At 42.3% G+C, this 19,852-nt stretch overlaps 1 protein-coding gene across 1 annotated transcript; it reads left to right on the top strand.

Annotated features, from left to right (window-relative positions):
- The first annotated feature begins 2,253 nt into the window (after nt 1-2,253).
- Nucleotides 2,254-18,073, top strand: LOC135394691 (UDP-glucose 6-dehydrogenase-like). The gene is made up of 12 exons (XM_064625553.1): nt 2,254-2,473; nt 6,509-6,684; nt 7,700-7,837; nt 8,281-8,445; nt 10,707-10,904; nt 11,084-11,231; nt 11,299-11,393; nt 11,814-11,944; nt 14,329-14,424; nt 15,337-15,368; nt 15,467-15,558; nt 15,648-18,073. Exons 2-12 carry the CDS (start codon nt 6,526-6,528, stop codon nt 15,816-15,818), a joined length of 1,425 nt encoding a protein of 474 aa, XP_064481623.1. The 5' UTR covers nt 2,254-2,473; nt 6,509-6,525; the 3' UTR covers nt 15,819-18,073.
- The last annotated feature ends 1,779 nt before the right edge of the window (nt 18,074-19,852 follow it).

The raw sequence follows: 19,852 nt of genomic DNA, 5'->3' as shown, positions 1-19,852 counted from the left end.
TGGAATTTTTTGCATTTCTGAAATATTTGTTTTGCCAGTATTCCTGCCTTTATATTACTGCATAACCAAATTTGAAAAGGGTTGACTTCCAACATGTGTTAAATGTGCTGTTTGTAGTACTATTGTCCAAATATTCGATATGCAAAACTGTAACTCTTTTCTGGTGTGCACTGTTCGCAGCAACATTTTACAGCATTTTCACAAAGCTTGATAGACCAGGTGTGGTGCCAGGTGTGGTGCCAGGTGGGGAATAATCCTGGAGAGGGGTATACTGTCGCCATGGTAACCAGCACACTCCATACCTTTCCATGAAGAGACTCATATTTTTCTGCTGTAATACATGTTACATTCATTGGACTGAGAGAGAGAAAGACTACGCCTCTCTTGCACTGCCATATTATCCCTGCGTAGCAACTCTGGAACAGGGGATCGCGTCGGCATCGCATTTTCATTCCACGTGGCATAACCCCAAATTTGCTACACGGTCTCCCAAAGTGGGGGAGATGCTTCACAGCCCTTTGAATTTCTCTGCTTTGCTTACACGCATAATTGGCATATGCAGCATAGTTGGGACCTCAGGTTTTCCATAGGAGGTAACATTAATTTAATAGTCTTCTGGTAGTCGTATTCTTTAAAGAAAAAGAATAGTCTTGCGGAGCACTGGAACTTTTCGTATGAAATGCATCAAGCCATTTGCTTAACAGCAGTGAGCAGCGTTCCACCTGTATTGATGTGAATACCAATGCTGTGCAATAGTACCAGTTGTAATTGATGGGCAAACACCAAGAAGGTAATTCCATTTGATAGATACAGGGTGTTTCACCTAAAGTGATAAAAAGTTATAACTGGCGACATACTTGACGGAGGATTGTGGGACTTTCGGCAGTTACCGTCTGGAAACATTTACCACCATGCAGGAAGTCCTCTATGGATAACTACAGTCCCAACAAAACCTATGCACAGTATCGCAACAGGAATAGTCGAAAAAATTCGTAACAATCCCGTTTTAGCCCGGCCTGCTTGATTGTCCCATAGAAGAGCACAAGAAAGGTTCCGGGAGAGGAGGAAGTGTTCCCGCCTATTGTTTTACCTTTCTTTCCCCGAACTTTGACCTTGATGCTGGTGACAACCCTCTTATCACAAAGGAAACAAAACAATCGTCTCATCACAAAGAAGGCAAAATAAATGAAGGCGGGAACACTTTCTCTTTCAGACGCACATTTCCCGTGCGCTTCTTTGCGACAATTAAGCGCGCGGGGCCAAAGCGGAATTTTCACTTTTTTTTTTTCCTGACTATTTCTGTTGCGATACTGTGCATAGTTTTTGTTGGGTCTACGGTTATCCGTGGAGCACTTTATATTTCTGTAAAAAAAAAAGTTACCCTCGCTTGGCAATTTTCCATGTTCCATTGAAAAAAAATAGATTTCCCAGAATTAAAAATTGTTCAAAAGCCTTCCTCAATGGCAGCAAAAGATTCCAGAAGATAATTGCCGAAAGTCCCACAGTCCTCCGGCGAGTATACGTCCCCAGTTAGAATTTTTTATCACCTTAGGTGGAACACCCTGTATACAAGAAGAAAAGACATGCACGGAATGCCCTACTGATGTAAATATAAACACCTGCTTTGTGTTGGTGATGGGTGATACATGGAGTGTCGAGCTCACGCAAAACCTCCTCGAAGAACTTTTTTTTCCTCTCTCTCTCTCACTGTATTGCCGTATCTATTGTGTTAATTTTTGTATGGTAATTTTAAAACTGCGTGCTTATTTGCCCTCTACATGTGCTCTTCGCTTTTCTTCGTGAAATCTGCCAAGGACGTATACTTCCCACACACGGGAAGCGTGAGGGAATCGGCATCCGATAAATCACTGATATCGGCAAGCGAGAAAACGTCACCAACCGCGCTGAACCCGTTTGAAATTTGTAGTTGAATGGTATATACTTCTCGGCCCTGAACTGCAAGAGCTTTAGCTTTAGGCAAACCACAGTTGTAATCCTGAACTAGTATCGCTGAAGTTTGCGGTGAATTTGACTGTCTGTTCAGCGAAACTACTTCTTTGTGGAATGTGTGTCTTCGTGCAGGTTGAGGCGTGCACTCATCAACCGGTTTAAAATGCCGATCTCGCATACCCTACACATACACAAAAAAGAAAAGCTCTAAACGCATCTCAGTCGGTATTTGCGAGCGTGAGGTGAAAAACCGGAACCAAAAGCGTTTCAGAGAGGATCGTCGACCGAGCGTGACGTATATCCGTTTCACCTCCTCGCCCCCTCAGCTGCTCTGGCTTCTCTCTTTTCACTTCTCCTTTTGTGTATCCGGTCCAGTTGGTCGGTCTGGCTGCTTTGATTTGAGCACTTTTCATTTTATTCGTGCGTTCGCGGCAAAGACGGCCGTTCTGAGAAGTAGAGTACTCTGGTGTGTTGGCGCATATTCTTCTGCTTCGCGATTTGGTGTACTAGGTGTGCACCTCAGGTAAGCATATAGCTTCTAACGCTATCTAAAGTTCTAAGCTATGCTCTAAAGCTATAGCGTGGAATGTAAACATTTCGCGTGTTCTGCCTCTTTCATTTTCTCATCTGCCTCGAATAGCAGGCTATTTAAGAGTGTCCCTGACGAGAAACCTTCAGATGTCTAGCAGCTTTACACGTTGTTTTGCATCTCTTGCGGCAACAGTCGCGGTACTAATAATGTATTCACAGGCGTCAGGCATTCACGCTCGACCCCACATGCTCGCGTCGTGATTGAAGGTAGCGCGCATACAGCACGCTCTGTCAATTCATCTGCATAGAGATTACTCCCCTTTCCTATGTTTCCAAGAAGAATGCTGAACGGCGTGCCGTCGTGATTACCCTTTCGGAAAAAATACGGGAGGAGGCAGGACTTCAGGGCAGGTTAACGCTGTTCCAGGAAAAAAAAAAAAAAGACAGCCCAGACAACACGAAATCCCCCCCCCCCCCCCCCCGCCGCTGATCCTGGGCGCGACAACATACACATACTCGTGCACGCCGCAAAATGCGGTTAAAAAAAACAGAACGAAAATAATTGATTTGGACGTGCACAATACGATTACATGTATAGGCTGTCATGTCTCAAGCTCATACTTTGAAAACCATTCAAGAGTGCTGCTTAGACGCCATGAACTGTAAGAACTTTCGCGATCATCACACTGTCACCCCCCACCCCCCCACCCCCATATATATATATATATATATATTATTTTCTCCTCGGATTTGCACGATTTCCGTGGGTCGGTCCGTGGTAGGTAGGGGGGGCTCGAGCCCCCCCGTGGCTACGCCACTGGTACTAGCATTCCCTTTCCAAGAGAAAACAAATACTATATTGCTTGTCGCGCGAACTTCCGCGAATTCGAGGGTACTGCTCGCCTCCGAAACAAAACGGAGGGTGAGCTGTCTAAGTATAATTCGATTATCCACAAAAACAACAGTCAAGTGACGAGTTGCGTGGTGTATTAACTTTGCAACAAGGTAACGCCTGTGTTTCTTACTGCTCTTGGTCTGAGACACTCAGTAGGTTAATCGAAAGTCAAATTTGAGAGTGCCACAGAATTCCGCATCTCTGCCTCATTCGCAGTAAATGATCAATGTAATGCAAGACGGTCAGTTTTCGAAGGTGCGAAATCTTGCAATCTTGCACAGGACCGCCCTTTGTTTTTGAGAAACGCCTTTCAGCCCCTGTTTGGCCCATACTTTTTTGTTCGTGATGCGATCACCTCAGAATATCCAAATCTCGATGTACCCAGGATATTCTCTTTGGGACGTACAGAATATCCCCAACAACTAAAATATTTTGAGGAAACAGACTGAACGTCCATGTGACGTCCATGGAACATAGCTACAGTTGTGACATGTGCGACATAGTTTGGATCACATCACGAATATCTATGGGACGTACATAGGATATCTCGACGTCTTGGATGTCTGCGACACATTTTGAACGTCTCCAGGATATTTGTGGTTTACTGGGATACTATGAAGCTAATAAAATATTACAGTTCCAAGAAACACAAACACTTGTACGGGGTTATAACTATTCCCTGTAAACACTAAAGAATCCAAATGAGGGGATAGCAGCTGCCGCTTCTAAAGAAATTTAAAGCTCCAAGTAGATTGTTAAAATTGCCCTCTGTAAAAACACTAAAAGGTTCCCAACCCGAAAAGGGTCAAATGGTGATGTAGCAGAAGTTTAAGCTCATTATAAGCAAGTATAGGCATTATAATATGCAACTGTAACATTCATGATATCCCTTCTGCATCACACCGCAGCGTCGGACTTTGATAATGCAACTTGCAACAAGAAAAGGCAGCGCAAAAGTTCAAATATGATGTTGTAAGTAACGCCGGGTACTGAAAATTTTACCTGAAATTTTATTATGTTACCTCGTAGAGGCACATTTCTAGCTTGGATAGCTGTGGAAAGAGCGGAAGCTGAGGCAGAGGTATGGCGAATACGGCTAACTGCAATTCAATAGAGAGTTTTAATGCACCGTACGCTATCGCCTTTGCGTACATAAGAAATAGTGTGGTGGTTCTGCGCAATGCGTGAAGCTTTCTCTATGTTTTGCTCGTGCACAGAACCAGCAATGCTACCTCTTACGTACGCAAATGCGGTAACGTACGATCCACTAAAACTCACTATTCATACAGAGGAAATGAAATGTACAGGTGAATATACAGCAATGGTATAAATGCAAGACATACCACAAGCCCGTAGACTATATACAAAATTCAAACAAAAATATTCTGTGAGTGTGGAAGGAAATTGTCCAAACGAAACAACAAACAAAAGAGTCCAAACTAACAAAAGAGCACAAACTGGAATGTTCCTGGTACAGTATGTGGGGCAGTTCAACTGTGCTTCTGGTCTGGGCAGCCGAAGGAAGAGCAGAAGCAGAGATGGAGCGAATACGGCTCACTGCAAGAAAACCATACAAATGGAGTTAAATGTACAGGTGAATATGCAACGGTGCCAAAAATGGGAGATGTATCACAAGAACGTGAAACTTGCTCTCAAACATGATGTGGCAGGGTATAGGCCAAAACTGATCTTTTGTCAGCGGAAGTCCATTGACGTTCATAATTATCGCAATTTCGTATAGTATTTGACTTAATCCGTCCAGTGCGCACCTCTTGCCAAACCGAAATGGCAATATTTTCCATCTTCCATTCCTTCCACACCGGATGCAAAACGTGGGGTTCGTAGCAGGACGTTGCTACCGCAAGCTGGGAGATCGATAGATGACGGCTTCGTCTTCAGCAATTTCAACACTTTTGTCAGATCTACATGTGACACAGACGATGCAAGCGCCCACAACCTCGGCCGCTCTTCAAAGTTAGCATGCAGAGGAACACTGGATGGGGAAGCGTCTCCTTTGTATTCTTGGTTCTGACAACTCGATTCCATAGATGTTTCACTCAACACGGTGTCAACGTTGTGAAAGGGTAATAGACTAGAAACCGCGAAAATGTTAGCTGGCACAGCCGTGTTCTCAACGGACACAGAACGCATTTCATATCTTCGAAGGGCACGTTTTGGAGGAAGTAAAAGCAGCAAGTGAGGGCACATTAATAGCTGATAAGTTCCCTTGCACCGCTTTCCGTAAGTGACGGTGAAATGTTTGTCTACATTTCTTCATAGTGAAATACCTCTCAAGACTATGCAGCCCACAAATAATCCGAACATGTCACCTCGTCTGCAAAGAGTAAAGCAACCGGGAGACGCGCTTTGTGTTTCAGCTGCATCTGCCTGACGTGGTCATGATGGGTCTGCACCTGCAATAGTAGTCACATAACAATGCAGTTCAGGAGTGCGGAAAGTTGAAATATACTTACTACTTTTGCTTGCCATTGCTAACGACAGTTCCGTAGCAGAGTCGCATCACAATGGACGCCAGAGCGGCCTCCTTCCCGCCGCTTTCCGTACTGTTCATCGCCGAACGTCCCAATTTGGCATCCACAGGGCGATTTCGCGGATTTCAAATGCTGCGTTTCAAACGCACATCCTACCAATGTACTAGATACATCGCCTGTGGGACTGCGGATGTTGGGACCTGTTTGGGATGTCCCTACAAAGTTTCGTGTTGTCTGGAGTGGTGGCTCCATCAGATGACAAGCTGCTCCACAACTCTTCCGCATCTTTGCGCAAAGAAGGGGAGTGTTTTTACTTGTTGCTCGACCCCTACAGATTAAATTTGCTGCCCGTGCAGGGGACTTTTTTTTACTTCAAAACAGTGGTTTCTCAAGAAATAAACCTGAAAACCGCTTATCAAGACTACCCAAACGCGTACAGAATGGAAGATTTCAACTTTCTCAGAGTAGCATACACTCTTGCGCCAATCTTCGGAGCAATGTGTTTGAAGTGCCTCGCATTTTCCACTTCATAATTTGCCCTCCTATGTTCTGTACTTGATGGTACGAGACAAGGTACGGTTGAATGTATACCTGTATTGTGAAGACACGACACCCAAATGCCCTTTTCTTTATCTTCCAGAATAAGCCTTAGAAACTATGGTGGTACAGAACATCTGCTGTATAGGTGCCGGCTACGTAGGCGGTCCAACGTGTAGCGTAATTGCATACAAGTGTCCTCACATAAAAGTGGTAGTTGTCGACAAGAGTCCAGCTCGAATAAAGCAGTGGAACTCCGACGAGCTCCCGATATACGAGGTAACGTCACTTTGATATGTTTCCAGCTGTAGTGTACCCAGTACAGTCTACGCTCCATTTATGAACCCTCGATTTACGATATTTCCCTTGCTTCCTGAACGGTGCTGCCCTCTGGGACAAAACACTTCCTCATTTTACGCCTGGATTTATGAATGAGTTTTCTACGAACGTTAACCGTTCATAAGGGTTGACTTTATTTCGTGTCTGAGATGCAGAGTAGTTCTCTTTGTATTGTCTAGTAGAAAACAACTTTATTCCGAGATGATGAATGGGGAGTCTTTACCAAATGATCTTAATGAGCTAGAAACGTTTGATGAGGATGTGCTTTCACCAGGCAACAAAATCACACCCTCTGTGACATGACATTGTGGGTGCTTAAATGTGCGATATTTTGTGCATTCTAAAAACGTAGTGCTGCTTAAAACAATTACATCTACTGCATGTGATACACGTATTATGGACATATTTTGGAAATCTGATCACCCCTGTGACTGAAGCAATGACACACGAGAGAGCACTACTGGAGTATTCTTTAACCTGATATATATTGTCTCGGCTCTGTCAGTGGCACTTGTGTCATGTTGCAAGGTGTCATTCTGCCTTGACATGTGCATTTCTAGCTGTTCTCAGTTATAATCCTGCAGAACTGCTGCTGGGTTTGACACTTCTGTGGAAGTACATCTCTCTAGGGATATTAATTTCTTATATTGAGTTAAGGTTACTCTAGGGAATGCGTGTTAAATTGACTGGCCCTTCACGTAGTGAGTGAAGGAACGAATCTTCCGTTGTCTTGTGTCTTAATGTATCACGTATTGCTAGTGTATACTTTCTGAGAACTGCGTGGCATAACCTATTTGGGATTTAGCTGCTTTGTCCCTCATGTTGGGGATGTTGGCTGATCAGTTCAACGCTTAAAATGTATGTTAACATTGCACCCTGCATGAACATCACCCATAAGAAGCAATCTCATAATCCTGTCCTGAAAAATTTGTATTTGCACCCATGTTTTTTGCAGCCGCATCTGGACGACATCGTGAAAGAGTGTAGGGGCAGAAACCTCTTCTTTTCCACGGATGTGGATTCCGCTATCATCGAAGCTGATATCATCTTTATTTCCGTCAACACACCAACCAAAAATTATGGATTTGGAAAGGTACCAAACACTACAGTCCTAGATTTTGGGGGGATGCATTTACAATTGCGTGCTGTAGTCTAAACAATTGTTGAGGGAACAGAGCAACCTTCTCTTAGCAGATATATAGTTGAAATGATCCCAAAGATTTTGAAACCTTGTTACAATGTGCACAGCTGTGCTCTTCTCCAATTGAAGAGAGATATCACTTCAAAGACTTCACTTCAAAAATTAATATTTGATGCTGATATGCTTGTACTGTAATATTGTACGATGCTCACACTGTCTCTCTGGACTAGACGGCTTCATCACAGCCTCAGATTTTGTTATATTTTGTGGCTTTTTTTTTTTGTGCTGCCTACAAATTCAAAATTCTATTAATGTATTGGTGAGTTTTCTCTTTAACATCAAATACAAATATTAAGTGGTGTAAATATATGAATAGTACCATTCTTCCATACCAGGGGAGGGCTGCCGACCTGCAGTACGTTGAATCTGCTGCCCGTAATATTGCTGACAAAGCACAGGGTCCCAAGATTGTGGTCGAAAAGAGCACAGTTCCCGTTAAAGCAGCAGAGAGTATCAGTCGGATTCTCAAGGCAAATATCATGGAGAATGCAAAGTTTCAGGTATGTACGAACCAAATGCGTGTATGAAACCAAACCGAATGAAAGGTTGCCAAATTGAAATCTGATTTGACTCAAATATTCGTACTGCTCAATATCCTCTAAGTATGCCATGTGTTTGAGTGCTCTGAATCATTTTGGGGAAGCTATTAATCCCTTTGCATTCATTTTGAGTGGAAAATCTTGCTTTGAGGACACATAATGTTGAAGTTACCCAGCATGTTGCTTACATACAGGGTGTCCCAGAAAGCGTGTCATTGAATTATAACAAAAACTTCAATAATCATTAGCGTCAATAGCATTTGTTCTTACTAGGTTTTTGTCACTTCTTGACGTGAACATAATCTAATTTAAGTTATGTACTTGTCAATTTTTTTACGAACTGAACTCGAAAATTTTCCAAGTAAAGGTAGCTTTTTTATCCCACCAATATGAAGCGTGTGCTGAATTTACTCAAGTTCATCATAACTGATGGGGATATTGAGGAGCTATCCCATCAGAAAAAATAGCCGAACATCATGCTATTCGGAGCACCAAGAGCCTAGCACTCTCTCAACGACTTTTTGACGCCCCCATTATCGGTCAGACGAAAGGAGGTTGCTAAACACAGTCCACAGAGGGATAGTAGAAAAGGTGACAGTCCTTAAAATTGCGAGAGGGAAGGCATGATCCCAACAGAAGCCAGATGTGATAAGCCATGCCCGTCTTATCTCCTTCTGTTATCCCTGTGTTGGCTGAGTTTAGCAACCTCCTTTCGTCGGACTGACGAGGGTGCGCAAAAAGTCGTGGAGCGCTAGGCTGTTTGCGCTCCAAAACACATGATGTTCGGCTATTTTTTCAGGTGGGATAGCTCCTCAATATTCATGTCAATTATCATGAGCTTGAGCACATTTAGCATGTGCTCCACATTGGTGGGGTAAAAAGGGGGACCTTTACTTGACAAATTTTCGAATTCAGTTCATAAAAATTATAATAAAACATAAGTTAGATGACATTCATGTCGAACAAATGCTGTTGAATGCATGTTTCTAGGTGGCATACTTTTTTTTTTATTATAATGCAATGGCACATTTTCTGGGATGCCCTGTATGTTGCTTACACATGTTGCATGCACAGACACTTTTTCTTTGCCTCGTCCGAGACTTTCTACAGTGACAACGCAGCTGGGCTTTAATGGGTGCATAGTAAAGAGCAGAAGCCATCCCCATCCGATATGTGCTGGCTGACAAGAGTCATCATTCGGCTGAGTTTGGAGCAGACGCAGGCACTCTTGCAACTGTTTGGGACACATTTATTACAGATGACGTCAACGACAGTGATATCAAACATTGGACGAAAATGGCTACACTGATGCAATTTTTTTCTAGCCGTACGACGCCGTCAAGTAGTGTGTAGTATGTTGACTGCTGGGCTGACGTTTGTCGACCATACCTTTGACGAAATTCAGTTTCATAATCATTTAATGGAAAAACATGAAGAGTAAATCCTCCTGTATCGGTGCCTACAAATGACCCGCAATGTATTTGCACACGTCAATCATAGAACACACTATGATTTCACGTACAGTCAGCCCTCGATTTATGAACACCCTCGGTTCCCGGAAAAATCGTTCATAAATCGAGGGATTTATAAATTGAAAATTCCGTTAAGTCAGTACTATTGGCTGACGAAACAGTATTTGTGAGTTCGGATTGTGTTTATAATTCAATGTGTTGTGTAATGTTGCTTTTGACCAGGCCTTCTGCTATGCACTTGGTCGTCCCTAATGTGTCTCCAGAAAACCCGTTTCTTGTTCGAATTTTGAGCGGTTAAAAACGAAGGGTGCAATACCTGGAAAAAAATTTGTCCCTTCCTGCATCATTCATAAGACCACGGAATAATCCATTTGAACATTTCTGTTGACCTCAGAACCATCCGTTCATAAATTGAGGGCAAAAACGCTGGGCAACTCCTAGTTGGTTCCCAGAAATTCCGTTCATTATTCGAATATCGAGGTTCATAAAAAGAGGGAAAAACGCATGTAAAAAGTTTGCTTCCTCGTGCTAGTGTTCATAAAACGAGGGAATTCATAAATCGAAGGTTCATAAATCGAGGGTTGACTGTATATACAGAAAAAAAGTAGCCAGAGCTCTTTGGCTGGACGTAGTGTATGTGTTTAATGCTCAAACGTCGCCATGCCGGCACGTGTTATTTCACGTGTTATTCACCCTTCATGCGATACTCAGCTTTCCACAATTACGTTTCGGATCTTTTTCCTCTATCAGGTGCTATCCAACCCAGAATTTCTAGCAGAGGGATCTGCAGTAGCCGATCTGCTTAATCCTGATCGGATCTTGATCGGAGGAGAACAGACACCAGAAGGACTAGCCGCTGTCGAGGAACTCTGCAGTGTCTATCGAAACTGGATACAAGACAGCAAAATCATCACAATGAACACATGGTCTTCTGAATTGTCTAAACTGGTACGAATGCTTTCGAGTCCTAAAATTATTGCAGTTCCTAGGCCTCCACGTATTTACACCGGCCCTGAAAGCTTCACAATGCTCTCATAGAAAACTTGCCAAACTTAGTAGTTTACTTGCTTGTATCCCTGTTGCACTTCATTGGTCCTGTACTGAACATACTTAAAATTTGTTTGCAGGCTGCCAATGCATTTTTAGCACAGAGGATCTCTAGTATCAATGCAATATCAGCGATCTGTGAGACAACTGGTGCTGACGTCTCAGAGGTCGCCCACGCCATCGGAACCGACTCTAGAATAGGGCCCAAGTTTCTTCAGGCCAGCGTCGGTAAGTCGGACTGTCGTTCGAAGTTGCTGTGGTGGAGCTGAAATATCTTTTCTACGTTTGATTTAAGGTTTCGGTGGAAGCTGTTTCCAAAAGGATGTTCTCAATCTCGTTTACCTTTGTGAATGTCTGAAGCTGCCAGAGGTAGCAAATTACTGGTACCAGGTAGGCATCCATAAGGCTTTTTATTTCTTTCTGAGAAGACCAATATAAGCAAATATAGTACTCCACTAGTGACACTTCGTGACACTGAATGTAGCACTGTAAAGGGAGAGGCCTAAAGACAGAAGCTGCAGATACTTTGAACGGAAGTTCAAAGTATCAGTGCCACGGTTCCTGTAGTTTCGTACAACCTTGCTTCATCCAGGTGTATTACAGATTGCGTAGCATTATGTTACTTTACATGCATTAACGGTGCACATTGACGTCTCGTAATAATCTAGGGTAGTCACTTTGTATTTCTCATACACGTTAATGTGTATTTTCTTTCAGCGCATCCTTGAATGACTAAGTATTGGCAACAAACATAACTTGGTTATTCCTTACTAGCACCCACTATAAATTGGCGTGCCTCTCTTATTTCAGGTAATTGAAATAAATAACTACCAAAGAACACGGTTTGCTCAGAGGATCATAGATCGACTGTTTAGCACTGTTGCAGGAAAGAAAATAGCAGTGTTTGGCTTTGCCTTCAAGAAGAACACTGGCGACACCAGGTATGATTTTGTGGAGTATTTGTTACCGCTGTTTAAGGCTCATCTCACGAGAATCGTCGAATGCAGAACTGTATGATACCCGTGGCAATAAGCAAATGCCAAATGAATAAATAAGTGGCAAATGCTAAATAAAATTGAGGTATCTTTGCAAAAGCATAGAAGCAACGTATGACTGACAAATATGATTGTTTCGTGTCGCAGAAGAACATTCTGCGGTGGGTGTCCAGAAAATAGGTTCTGACTGGCTACTAAAAAAAGCTGCGAACTCGTTTAATTTTCACTGGGGTTCGTGTATCTTGAACTACATGTCTGCACAGTTTTTGTCACCTGTTCTCACAAACTATCTCTTTTACTGTACGCAGCAAATTTTTATGTGACGTTTAAAATATAGACTAATTTCACAACAATCAAAAATGGATAATTTGTCGCTGCTGTCAGTTGTCTGTTTTTAATTGTTGTGACACCAGTGCATATTTTATCCGTCGAGTAAAAATGTGCTGCCCTGGTGTTTGGACCATTTTTAACGCAGCAAATATGAGAGACTGCAGGTCGCTCTTTAGGCCTTAAATATTTTAAATACGAAGAAGAAAGATGCGTCAACACCATCTTACTATTGACTCATTGATGTACAAATTAACTTTCACACATCCCCACAATGGTCACCGTAGTTCGGCACCGCCAATATTTGGAAACAGCACTTGCTTTCCGGATGTGTCTCGTATGTCTACGAATGTCATCTCGCATTTCCTGTCTTGAGCAGAGTGCTGTCACATTAATGACAGTCTGTTCAATACTTCAGACAGTTTCCCAGTATAAAGTTATAGCTTTAACATTCATTTCATCCAAAAGTTTTGGCTGACGTTTCACTTGAACTGATGTTGTCGCTAACACACTGGCAGAGCTCCAACTCAAACTTCTGCAGCGGTGTTCTTGTCTAACGTGACCTGACCAGACCAACGCTGAGGCTGACTTGTTTATAAATTACTGTAAAAGTTGTTAATTTCTTTTCCATTATCCCACTTTTTCTTCATCATCTTATTATCCCAGCTTTTTCTTTTTTCTTTTTCTGCAGTAGCAAGTCGGCTATTCCCCGGCTAACCTTTCTACCTTTCCATCCGTATTACTATAGACATATTCTCCACCTTCCCCCTCTGGACTCCGTTTGGGTGACACAGCTTTTGTGCAGGAGATAAGAACGTGCATTAACAAAAGGCTTGTCAATGGACTGCCACCTTTTGTTCTGATCTTCTTAAATGTTTCTTCTTATGTTCCCAAAACACAATGGCTTGTCAATCGAGGGCAATGTCTCAATGTCCTTTGGCTTTAGCATGGTTGACTGCGAATTCCAAAGTGTCATTTTTCTTGCCATTGAAATCTGTACCCACCCGGTATATTTTGCGGGACTTTAAACTCGTGAAAAAAATATTAATTGTGAAATTCGCGAATATTAAGTCCTCGCAAAAATTTCTGCTTTTACAGTACTGTGCTAGCAAATATCATTTCTGTGCGCTTCTTGAGCGCAGAAACGACACAACCTTAGATGTGGCAGGCTTGTCTGGGACGAAAAGCGGTCTTTCTGACCGACGGATGCACCCCTACTTCCATTCGGTTCCGTCGCTGTAAAATGTGTCGCCCTCTGATGTGAATGTGCATCGCTCTTTTCGTTTTTGAGAAGTGCGCAGTTCCGATTTTTGGCCCGTTTGCACAGCAGTATTTGGCAATTTATATCTCAAGGTATCTGCCGGTTTCAGAATTTTTATGAGGGAAAGTGGATTTAAATAATGACTGGCTCCAATTCTGCTGTCTCGCATTTTCCCAAAAACATCTAATTTACACGTTCACTATTTTGAGTTAATTAGTCATCCAGTAGTTGTGCGTATGCTTTCTGACATGATGTCTGCCTGGTCTCATAACCCGCCCCCAAAAATAGTAAATAGTGCCACTCTCACAGCTAAAAAATTGCTAAAAAAATCTGTAAAGAATGAAATAAAAACACCCCATATAATGTACAGTGTCATTGTACCATACTTCCGTAGGAATTGTTAAAAAATATTACGAGTGAAAGTATATAAGCCTCACAGGTCCCTAAAACCATCAGTATGGGAGAAGTAGCAAGGACTGGCACACTTATTACATGATCACATGATATTGTAAACAGCTGTAGACTGTATTGTGTGCAGATGTTCCGAGCAGTGCATGTGCAAAATGGCTTTCACAACCTTTCATGCCAACAAAGACAGTGGTGGAAAGCAGGTTTTGCATGTTTGAAGCACAGGTTTGGCCTGTATGATAAGCTGTATGACTAAGTTGGGTCTATTTTTACTTGTTTTATTAATATGTGGAAAAATCTTATAAAACCTTTTCTTCAATGTAACGAATTGCAGGGAATCTGCAGCAATCTACATATGCAGGCAGCTTGTGGAAGAAGGGGCCCACCTGAACATCTATGACCCCAAAGTGCCTGAAGAACAGATTCTAGAGTGAGCCAAGGTCTTTTATAGTGACATAGTAGAACCTCTATATAGTGAACCTGCGTATAGTGAAGATATGGATATAGAGTAAAATCCCTATATAGTGAACCTGCATATAGTGAAGATATGGATATAGTGAAGTAAACCTGTGGTTCCAATGCATTGAAACACCAACCATGAACTGCTGATATAACGAAGGTACCAATATAGAGTGACATATCTTTTTAGCAGTTTGACCAACCTTCTACAGTAGCAGGTTGTCTGCATGACATTTACTAAGTTTAGAGTGCACAACCCTGTATCAGCTCTGTGAAGTTGATGTTGACAAGCCACATACATTCCTTATGCATGTCCTGTGAATAGTGAATGTTATGTAAGCCCTATAGTCTCTGTTTGTTCTCTTCAGTGGGCTCTCAAACTTGGGGGGTTTATTTTGAGCAATGCTCTGTGGTAGTTTGCATCTGTGTAGCACACCGGAAATACTGTAAAAGTGTTTCTTTCTTTTTTTTTTTTTTTCACGCTGAGCATTTTTTTCACATTTTTTGCGAGCGGCAAAAATTCGCGAATTTAAGTACTACTTGCAAAGTAGATACACTGACGTCACCGAGACACATGAGTCCACATTTTTCACGAACTTAAGCTCCCACGTCAACTATTGCCTCCACGAAAACGCGAAAAACATGTTCCGCGTGAAATCAAGGACTTTAACTGTGCTCAAAGATAAAAACAGCTTTCTCGAACTCATCTTGGTGTCACAAAAGCATCTTCTGACCACTTCTTTCTCTTGGTCTGAACCGTAGCTTTAAAGAAAAAAAAAAATATTGCATTGATTTTGAGGTGGTGCATGATGCAACAGACCTGCACTTCTTTTCGCTACAAAATTATTTCAAATTGTTCAACACCTGTTGCCTCTTTTTGCAGAGATCTCTCATCACCAGATGACAAAAATGCAGGTACGTGCAGCGCATGCATGTAATATCAGGGGACCATTTCTCTGAAAGTATCCCTTTCAGCGTGAGTTTATGTATCGTGCTTTCTGTATATATTTCAGCATTAAAGCAAGTTAAGATCTTCAAAGACCCATACTCTGCTGCACGTGACACACACGCCATTACCATTTGCACAGAGTGGGATGAATTCAAGGTGAACCTTTCACTCTCTCTTTTTACTCTCTCTTTTCAATCTCTCACTTTGTCACTTTCCGCTTTCACATTTCCAATGTATCCGTCCAGGACTTGGACTACGAAGCCATATACCACGACATGCTCAAGCCTCCCTTCCTGTTTGACGGCCGTAGGATAATCAACGTGGAACGCCTGCAAAAGATTGGTTTCCATGTTGAGGTGGTAGGTCAGAAAACTGCGAGGCAGGAACTTAACCGGCTATATGCTAACTGTGTGTGAGCACCAATGGAGTCTGTCGAACTGAATGCGGAGAGCCATGTCTGGTTCTCAATTGAGAGCCTGCAGGAACAGAAGCGCCATTTCTATTTCATTTGCTTCTGTCACCTTTGACCTTCTAGGTAATCAAGACCGGCCATTGGTTGTTCTTTGCTTGGTCGGTTCATTCTGTTCGCAGGCTAGATGCGTAATCCGCATTATTTTAAAAGACTCGAAGCATTCTGGCCGTGCAGGAGTAAAAAAAAAAAGTGCAAGGAGTGCTGCTGACACGTTTAAATCTCACATTCATGATTTGTTCAGGTTGCTCATCTGCATCAAGTAGAGCGGCTTGATGGATGATGATGTGTGGGGTTCTCATCACATCAAAATTTTGTTGGTTAACGTCAACATTTATTTCAAACAAACCCAGACTTTTTGCTGTCTTAGCCAGGCGTGTACATATGCAAATAGCGGTCAGCACCTCTGCTTCGCATTAGAAATTGCAAATCCACGTGTTTCCTGCTTTTTATTATTAATGTTATTAATATTGAACCTGATTCACTGTCCGACTTACGAAAAAAAAATGTGAATGTTAAATTATCGTATAGTTTTGGACGAGAGCAGAAACATTCAATCTCAACAGTTTCACTTGTCTGCTCCCATGGATCTATGATGAATCCTATGGATCCTGTGCAGACTGTTCTGGCTGTATCGGATATTCTTGTTTCATAGTTTGCTTCTACACGAAAGGGACCTCGTTACTACACATGCAGGCTTCCTCTGCCTGCAGTAAACGGTGGACTTAGCAAGTGCCGCATTTACTTGCATAATGAGCACTCTTCTTCTACCTGAAGATAAAGCACCAGGGAGGGATTGCACTCAACTAGTACTATTTTATTCCAAAGCATTTGAATCGGCAAGATCGTTGTCTGTCCTGTCTGTCGTTGAACAAATTCCAGTGCTATCGCAATGGTGACACTAGCACTGCCACAGAACGACCTGCTTAAAAACAGTCTGTAATGAATGCAGTGTCACTTTCGTAGTTTTCATTAGGTTCTGTTTTGCAGTCATAGAGTCATTGAACATTCTCCTTGAAGATCTTGTTGGCAGAAGCACCCAAAGGTGGCACTGTACACTGAAGCCGCCCCACCGGTGGCATCCTCGTGTCAGTATGGCACTCTGTACTCATTCAACCTACAGTGACACATGCTAAAATCAAGCGGCGTTAAGCACGTGGGGAGAAATATGGGTACCCAAATTGGGAGTGTGTATATTATGTCAGCACGGTAATTATGTGAACCATAAGTATGATAATATAACTGACTCAAACGCTACGTTGCTTGAAGGATTGGACACTACGAGCACTAAAGAAAATACGACGGATAAGTTCAGTGGAGCTACTACCTCTTTGCATGAACACTGCTGTGTCCCACGTGGTTGTTGTATTAAGGCTTGCACACTAGAAAGCACGTGCAGCTGCTCATATTTTGAACAAGTGTGGTTTCATGCTGGCTTCCTTTGATCTGCACAGCCAGAGCGTATTCTTTGTTAAGGTTCTTTTTTTTTTGGGGGGGGGGGGTATTTAAAGTTGTCGCTGCTGTCTAATGATCGGTGTTCCACTCGATCTTCGAATTAGGGATGCAGTCTGCCATCAGAAAATGAATGTGAGCCTTCAGTAGTGGCCACAGTTCAGAAACACTTATCCAAATTCAGCAAGGTGTGAGACCAAGAGCTGTACGCGTATACGCTGCAGTATACATAGTGCCTTAAAGGTAATCATTGAATGAATATGCCCTTTTACTATATGCACACATTCTGCAAGTTAATGTTGTATCTCTGGTCAAATTATTCTGATCTGACAGGCTCGACTGTAATCGTGAAGTATCCTGACACAAATTTTTGGGGGCGTGAACCCTCGATCGTCAGGTATTGAGTCGTGGCAGCAAAGGCTATCTTGTGGCATTTCTTGTGTCTGCTGCTTCAGTTACTGTTGCAGAGCACACCATCATCGTGTAACTGATTTTGCCACAATCTCGAATAACGTTTAGTTTTGTACTTTGCATCAGTATTCTTTTTAATGCGCCTGCAGTTATTGTACGTCAGGAGATACGATCTTTTATTCCATTTTGCTATCTTTGCTGTTTACAAATAATGTGCTGTTAGAACATTGAACATGAATATCATTTATTGGTAATATTGCCATTGTTTTTGGCAGCGTGTTTTTGTACAATTTTTTTTGTGTCGCACAGAACAAATAAAAAGCCTATTTTTTTAATATACTCTGCACAGAGTATAAAATTTACTGCAGTCCCACTGGAATCACCACTTATTCGATGCTTGTGTGCTATGATATCAACATGATCCAATGACTCAGAATTCATATCCTAATGTTTTCCTGGGCTTGTATCAGAATAATCGCTTTTGGGTGCCGTTCTGATATTGGGGTATATCAGACTTTACGAACGTGGCAATAATGGCATCAGTAAGGTGGAGTTTTGCTAAGCATAGGATATAACCTGTATCTACTAGCTATAGCGAAGTTCTGAAAGGCTGTATACTAAACAGGGGATGGGCATTATTTAATGCGTTGTAATAAAAATAGTATTCAAAATATAAATACATGTATTTACATTTTGCATCTATATACTGACTTGAAAAATGTTATTATAATTATATTCAAGTACCAATTTTTTGTATTTATTTTTGCAAATACTTTAGAAATACAGTCGCCGTCCGATTTTTCGGACTCTGCGGGGCTCGCGCAAGAGTCCGAATAATCGAGCAGTCCGAAAAAACGAATTTCGCTTCAAAATCAACTTTACTAAGCCATAGTAGGCTCGAAAAATTTGTCGATGCTTTCCTAACGCGCTTCCAGCTCTGCCTGATAACATCAGCCTCTATTTCCCGAAGCGACATTTCGTCACTGTAAGTACACTGACAGAGGCACCGCCGTCATCAAGTCCGGAAGTCGGCTTCACCTAACGCACGCGTGCTTTAGGTGAAGCTCGCTTTACAGCGAGACTCGCGGGCGGACGGCACGTGTTGGGCCGTTGGCTACGACAGACCTCTCTTACTCAGAGAAATGGAAAATCAACAATCATCACTGCCTATTTTTTTTGCCTCAATATTTTAGTTTGTTGACTTCTTTTGATACGAATTTCGGATGATACCAATATTTTCCGTCACCTCATGGGAGAAATTCGCGGGTTGGGCAAACAGAGTCCGAAATATCGAGCGACGGAGCTGCACGGCGTCCGAAATTTTGGACGTTCTTATACATCACCTCTATGGGACCCGCGGCCGTTCCGCGAACGAGTCCGAATAATCGAGCATGTCCGAAAAATCGGTCGGCGACTGTACTCGTAAATACGCAAGATTCTGAAAGTTACACTGCATTTGATCTTTCGGTAAGAATGACAAAGCAGAGTTTGGAGAGCCTCCAGTTATGCAGAGTTTTTGCTAGCACGCACATGAGACAAACCATTTCAGACGACGAGTTTTTCACTGTTGTTGCGCGCAACGGTCAGGGCCGCCCGACTACGTTGTTGTACGAAGCATCTTCGTGAAATTTAATACGAGCCTTTCTTCATCGGCACCTGGGGAAAGGTGTTCTCCTATGCGAATCTGATTCTGCGGCCGAACAGAGGATACCTAGAAGATGCAGTCTTGGAGAAACTTCTAATATTAAAATCACCATGATAATCTAACAAATAAATGCTATTGTTCCTTGCTGATTTGTTCTTATAATCATCATTATTTCACTATGTTGTGACTTACACAGTGTTTGACTCTCAGCTTGATTGTGGCTCTTCGTTTTCCGCCATTCCCCTTTTCCTCTTTTGTTTCTTTTTGCTCTAGGTAGGCGTGCTAGGTTAGCCAGTCCGACTTAGTTGTGACTCACCTCCCCATATTTTTGTTTCTTCTATCTATCACCATCATCATTATTTCAGTGGCATCTTCCTCACAGTATTTATGGTAGTAGTTTATGGTATTTAAATACTCGTATTTAAAAATATTTATGCAGAGTATTTCAATACCTCTTTCAACAAAGTATTTTG

Source organism: Ornithodoros turicata, chromosome 5 (genome assembly GCF_037126465.1).
Source record: "Ornithodoros turicata isolate Travis chromosome 5, ASM3712646v1, whole genome shotgun sequence".
In the NCBI taxonomy this organism is placed as follows: domain Eukaryota; kingdom Metazoa; phylum Arthropoda; class Arachnida; order Ixodida; family Argasidae; genus Ornithodoros; species Ornithodoros turicata.
The sequence above is the reverse complement of the archived record's forward strand: the minus strand, read 5'-3'. Positions and strand labels throughout refer to the sequence as shown.

What these genes read in the sequence shown, in the direction of transcription:
- LOC135394691 (XM_064625553.1), top strand. Translation starts at nt 6,526, where the DNA reads ATGGTGGTACAGAACATCTGCTGTATAGGTGCCGGCTACGTAGGCGGT. An exon ending in TAGCAAATTACTGGTACCAG is followed by an intron (nt 11,394 to 11,813) that starts GTAGGCATCCAT and finishes CTCTTATTTCAG; the next exon opens with GTAATTGAAATAAATAACTA. An exon ending in AAGAACACTGGCGACACCAG is followed by an intron (nt 11,945 to 14,328) that starts GTATGATTTTGT and finishes AACGAATTGCAG; the next exon opens with GGAATCTGCAGCAATCTACA.